Raw genomic sequence first — 6,000 nt, 5'->3', positions numbered from 1 at the left:
AGCTTGGGTTGCAGATTTACTGCTGCACTCACCATAGAAGTCATGGCTGGTGCTGCATCCCGTGTCGGAGCTTTATAATTTTGAGATTCTGGATTTTTGAAACAGTTCCGGGCGATGTGTCCGAGTTTCTTGCAATGGAAACAGTATGGTTTACCGTCAGTAGTACGTCCTTTTGGCTTGAAGGGACCTTTTGCTTTCCCTTGCTCGTTTTTCTCCTTCGCAATCAATTTCTGAAAGGTATCTTGGATTAACTCATACATTGATTTCAAAAATTCTGCTTGCTTGTCTGGATAAACGATGGAATGGTTTGGTGATTGCTCACTAGGTTTCTATGGTTCCATTGCCGCATCCTTCCATCCTCTTGCTTCTGACATGAGCGACGCTTCCCTACAAGCTTTTGCCAGTGTTAAAAACTCTTCACAATTTTTAGGTTTCAACATATTAATTTTTCTAAGAACTGGTCGAAGGACTCGAAAAAGATGCTCCAATCAGTGTGTTTCCGACATATTCGGGTCGATCAGTCTGCAAAGGTTGAGGATTTCATAATAGTACCTGATGGTTGGCTCATCCATCCCTTATATTATACTCCTTAGTCTTGTCTCTTGAAAAAACCGTAGTTGTCCGGTTGAAATTCTTTTAAAAACATCGAACGAAAACCGGTAACTGCAGATGGGACAGGGTTTTCTCCCGCAGCAAATTTTGACATCGTATTTTTCCAGTCGTTCGGGATTCTTGAACACAGGAGCTCTGCAGCACTAATTCGTCACTTACGGGTAACGAGCTGCGTCTGCACCAATGGTCACACGAGTTTGGATTTGATCGAGCATAAAGGAATTCAACAAGTGATGACTCAAACCTAAACAGTGGCTTTATTTTAACAAAAAGGGGATAACCATTTAATAAAAGTCGGAGAAGCGTCTAAAGACCTTAAGGGAATCCAGGGTACTCATCTTTAGCTAAATTGTACACTCGTATTTAAACTGCTATGCCAATTACGCCCCTTCCGGAGCGCATGTCTCCGTATCTACTTCTAGCGCTGATTATTTGCGATGATTCATTCCCACGGTGATAGTATAGTTCAATATATATCTCTGTGATATGTATATCTCTGTGAAGAGATAAATATTTTACGTCTTTCACCAACGACAATATCACAGAATCTTCCCGTCAGTTCAGGTATCACTAATTTCTAACTGGAAAATTTATTCATTGGTACAGAAATATATCTCCTAGTAATATCTCATAGAATTTCTAGAAATTTGCGCTGTGAGGTTTTAGGTAATTTATGTTGAAAATTATACCAATCAATGAGAAGGTTCTCACAGAACAAAAACCTTGACTCGTCATCTACAGTTCCTAACCAAAATCCTGATAATGTGTAGTCTTCAGTCTTGCATTCAGTTTTCCAACCACACGCAGAGCATTCAAATTTGCTAAAACTTTAACATTTTATGTAAAGCTTTTAGACCTTCTGCTGTGGCCACAGCAACATTTCTAGATCCTGCAACACATTGTAGACTTGTGAATTCACATTGTTCACATTCTAGTGGAAGGAAACATGGAACAGTAACATCTGAAAATCAACAATTTAAAATTATATCGGTGATAAAGTAAAAACTGAACAATAAATTGTTTTATGTTACCAATTATTTAATTTCTCCATCTGAAAACAAAAATTAACTTTGGCTCAGGAAGCTATTGTGTTTTCCATCACTGATGACTCTGTCATGGAATAAAAATTTACTGTGAACATTCAAGTCACAAGTCACACACAGATAAGATCTGCAATCCATGCAGCGCACAGCTGCATTAACATTTTGACAGTTTCGACAGTTTTCATGGTGAAATGCCTGGGAAGCAGTAATGTTTTCCTGCAGTTTAGGTCTGAATATTTCCCATTCTTTCTCTAGCATGTTGAGTCTTTTCCCCGATCTCCAGTTATATTAACTTCTGTAGTCTTTTTCCCTAACCCCAAAACTTTCTTCGTCTGGTCTAACTTTGACTGTAGCTGATTGTCAATGTCAGTTGATGGCTCCAAATTAGATTGCTCAAATACCCGTAAATCTTGGAATGAAATAGTATTACATGTATTATGATCACTGTTTGAAAATTCACTTGTGTCTTGACTGATGGCAGAATATGGTTCGAGAGCTATTCCTTTTCTCCGTCTTTTCGCTTTGCTCTTCAATTTGCAACCGTTTCCTCTACCCACTTCAGACAACTTGCTACAAGACTACAATTTTTTCGTGGTGTATGATGACACCCTTTTACAACGCAGCTCATTTTTGTTTAGAAAGAATGTAAGGAAAATTGTAAACAATACCGTTTAACATTAAAATTTACTTATTTTCTAGAACTAAATACCCGTGAATTTAATAAAATATAGCTCATTCACTTACCTTCCACACAAAATTATTGCTAGTATCCTTCGGTAAATTGTAAACGTTTCACAAATATTTTTTTGCGACCCCCTTTTTTCCCTATGTGAATTCCTCAAAGAAAAATGGACTCGCGAGAGTGCGTAACTTAAGTTTTGTTGAATATGGTTGAATATAACAAGGCAACAAACTGGGAAGAGCGGCAACGCTGCACAGGGAGAGAAGGGGTAATCCAGAATTTTCTTGTACGTAGACAAGACGGTGTGGCGTATGGTACTCTTGAGAGTAATACACAGATTCCTTTTGCTACAGTTTACTCAAAGTGTGTTAGTTGAACACCAACAGGTTATGGGCCCAGCTATACGCGTAGCTATATTTTTTTTTCTTTCGTTCGTGTTTTTTTTATAGTTCGGGAAAAGTGAATTGAACTGATCTTCGGCGATGGAAAAGGATGGACGCCGCCATGTTGGATGGTGCCTTGATGGCAGAAACTACGAATCATGGAAGTTCGGGATGAAATTGGCACTACAAAGTGATGAGCTCTGGGGAATTGTTGACGGGACTGAACAAAAACCTGATGTGGTAAGAAACAGTTATTATTCTTTGTTGTGTTTCTTGCTAGTTATGTGTTGATGGAAATTGGTGGCCAGCAAGGCCATGAGGCTATGTTGTCAGTATTTTTTTTCTTTCCTTTGCTATGGTCTGAGTGAACATCTACAAGACAGTTTAGTGTTTTTCCATATCGTGATGATATGAGAGGGATTCCACATTATGACAATGTGAGAGGGATTCGGCATTGAGAGAATGTGAAGAACCGAGTAGAAAGCTGGTGCTTTTCCACATTGTGACAATGTGAGAGGGATTCCACATTATGACAATGTGAGAGGGATTCGGCATTGAGAGAATGTGAAGAACCGAGTAGAAAGCTGGTGCTTTTCCACATTGTGACAATGTGAGAGGGATTCCGCATTATGACCAGCCTTCTTTTTTTTTCTTTCCTCACTTCAGAGACGCAATGATGCCCAAGCCATTGTGAATGCAGCTGATATCACCAATTGGGAGAAGAAAAACACCAGGGCAATGCAGAACATATTCGGAGCCATTAAAGAAGAACAATCACGAATCCTGATGACCTGCAACTCAGCCAGAGAGATGTGGATCAAACTAGAATCTGAGTATGAAGAAGCTGCCGCTGATAGCATACCATTATTGTGGACCAAGTTTTATGGGTGCACCTTTAGGCAAGGCCAGAGTGTCTCAAGTTTTTTGACAGAACTAGAGCAAATTGCATTTCGTCTGAAGAGCCTCAACATAGCCATTGATGACGAACAAATAATGGCAAAAGTCCTCATGTCACTACCTGCAGAATTCCGTGTCTTTGGCTTTGCTTGGGAAAGTACACCCGTCGCTGAGAAGACTCTAAAAAGGCTCACGACCCGTCTCATTACACTCGACAAGAGCATGAGAAATGATGAAGAAAAACGATCAACTCCTGATGCAGCATTTCTCAGTAAGAATAAAAACGGCGCTGAACCACATGATGAAGAATCAAGAGAACGTGCTCTACCTGCCCAGTTCGATCGTGGAAAACGAGGCCATCCTTCTCATCAACAGTCTGGCGCAACGAAGGAATGCTGGGAGTGCAAATCGACGACGCATGTCAGAGCTCAATGTCGTAAATACAAACGCCGGCGTGAAAAAGAGGAAGACGAAGCAGACAGGATTGTCGAACATAAGGATTTCCGACACAAGGATCGGTATCTTTTCCAGCATACTTTGTATTGATGTCATTGTATTGTCTTCATGTCCTGTGTTTCCTCAGTTTGAGGGGAGGTGTTGAATATGGTTGAATATAACAAGGCAACAAACTGGGAAGAGCGGCAACGCTGCACAGGGAGAGAAGGGGTAATCCAGAATTTTCTTGTACGTAGACAAGACGGTGTGGCGTATGGTACTCTTGAGAGTAATACACAGATTCCTTTTGCTACAGTTTACTCAAAGTGTGTTAGTTGAACACCAACAAGTTTTACTCTGATTTGTTGCATTGTTGTCAGGCAAATGTTCTTGGACACTGGTTTTTGAGGCAACATTAATATCTTTGCTCGATAAAACTTTTGGTGTCTCAGCTTGGGACTTGCCTTATTAGGAAAAAGTATGTCAGAAAGTCAGAAACAAACACCAAAGTATTCATGTTAAAGCCTAAATATTACCTGCATTAGACCTATAAGAATTTGTCGCAGCTGGCTTAGCTCGTGGCTTTTTCTTGTTGATTAATTGAGTTTGTACATCCTCAATGACTTCCTTATCATCTGCAACAAGTCAAATTGAGTTAGACCTTTTCATTAATGTTATATAAAGTACAGGTACATTACCACTGAAGTTAAGAATGATTGCTTTCAGAGTTGTCGTGCTATCATTCTCTTTATATGTACTGATGCCTCTTTTTGGTCGACTTGACAATTCACAACCTTCACTAGGCCAACTAAAGAAAAACATTTTCAAGTATACCATTCAATTTTTTACAAGTATAAATATAAATCCTACCTCACACCAATTTCAGTCTTTTCATTTCTTGCTTTTTCGACGAACTTGAGTTTGTCTTTCTGTGACTTAGCTTGGAAATTTCTGGGAATAGTTATTTATTCAATTGTTCCAATTCCCAAATTGTATGTATCACAAAATTCAAAAATAAAAAAAAGCAGGGAATCCATTCCCATTTTAAGACTAAGAATAAAAGTGCAATAAACTAAATATGAAATGATTTTATGAAAGAAATAAGCGAGACTCTGTCACACCATCTTCAAGCAGAAAGCACATCGTCTGCTACTTCAGTTAAGCTGCATGACGGATATGGTTAGCTGACAACTACTTCGCGCCTAAAAATCTGAAGCCTCTTCTGAATTTCAGCGTACGTGCTTATGGTGGAGGGCTATTATTAAATATAAGGAATGAGACTATGAGAGAAATTTTCTATTTTCTGAGAATCATAATTTATGTATTTATCACCATTAATTCATTATTTTATTTTATTTATGAGCCGACGTAAAAAAAATGCTAAACCCAGCCAAATACCAGCCAGAGATAAGGAGATGGCTCACTCCATGTAAAGCCCAGCAGTCGACATTTTCCCTCCTCCCCCTCTCTAGCAGACGAATTCGACTGCGCTGCTCATTTCGGCCAGCTCCGGAATCATGGCCGTACTTGGCGGTAAGGATTTCCCAGTAGTGCTCCCCCTTCACGTTTTAAACCATATCGTCCTTACCGCCAAGTACAGCCATGATTCCGGAGCTGGCCGAAAGGAGCAGCGCAGTCGAATTCGTCTGCTAGAGAGGGGGAGGAGGGAAAATGTCGACTGCGTGGCTTTACGTGGAGTGAGCCATCTCCTTATCTCTGATACCAGCTAATAATATTTTATAAAAATAAGCCAACACTTAGCAAAAAAGTAGTAGCTAATATATAGGTTTCCATAGGCGTTAAAAAACAGTGCAAAAATAAAAAATGCTAAATTTCGGCTAAACCTTACCAATAATCATAGCAAAAAACTTAAGTAGCCTTAACGGCAATAATTTAGCTTTAAAAATTAAAGCTAAAATAAAGCCTCCGATAGCGTTAAAAGGTATAG

The 6,000-nt window shown here is 39.4% G+C and overlaps 2 protein-coding genes across 3 annotated transcripts; one reads left to right on the top strand and one right to left on the bottom strand.

Moving 5' to 3' along the window:
* The first annotated feature begins 2,531 nt into the window (after positions 1-2,531).
* LOC123473981 lies at positions 2,532-4,372 on the top strand. 2 transcript variants are annotated; one of them, XM_045175741.1, is made up of 3 exons: positions 2,532-2,700; positions 2,787-2,960; positions 3,387-4,372. In XM_045175741.1, exons 2-3 carry the CDS (start codon positions 2,820-2,822, stop codon positions 4,161-4,163), a joined length of 918 nt encoding a protein of 305 aa, XP_045031676.1. In that variant the 5' UTR covers positions 2,532-2,700; positions 2,787-2,819; the 3' UTR covers positions 4,164-4,372. The 2 variants fall into 2 exon arrangements, with proteins under 2 accessions (XP_045031676.1, XP_045031677.1); XM_045175742.1 differs by having other exon boundaries at positions 2,540-2,663.
* On the bottom strand, positions 4,137-5,017 carry LOC116924927 (the record flags this gene model as incomplete). Its single annotated transcript, XM_045175147.1, has 4 exons — positions 4,137-4,516; positions 4,589-4,687; positions 4,751-4,860; positions 4,923-5,017. Coding segments are annotated over 4 exons (447 nt in total), but the record flags the coding sequence as incomplete, so codon positions are not given.
* Positions 5,018-6,000: the final 983 nt, after the last annotated feature.

The sequence above is a fragment of the Daphnia magna genome, linkage group LG6 (genome assembly GCF_020631705.1).
Source record: "Daphnia magna isolate NIES linkage group LG6, ASM2063170v1.1, whole genome shotgun sequence".
In the NCBI taxonomy this organism is placed as follows: Eukaryota; Metazoa; Arthropoda; class Branchiopoda; order Diplostraca; family Daphniidae; genus Daphnia; species Daphnia magna.
This window is presented reverse-complemented; position numbering and strand designations above follow the sequence as displayed.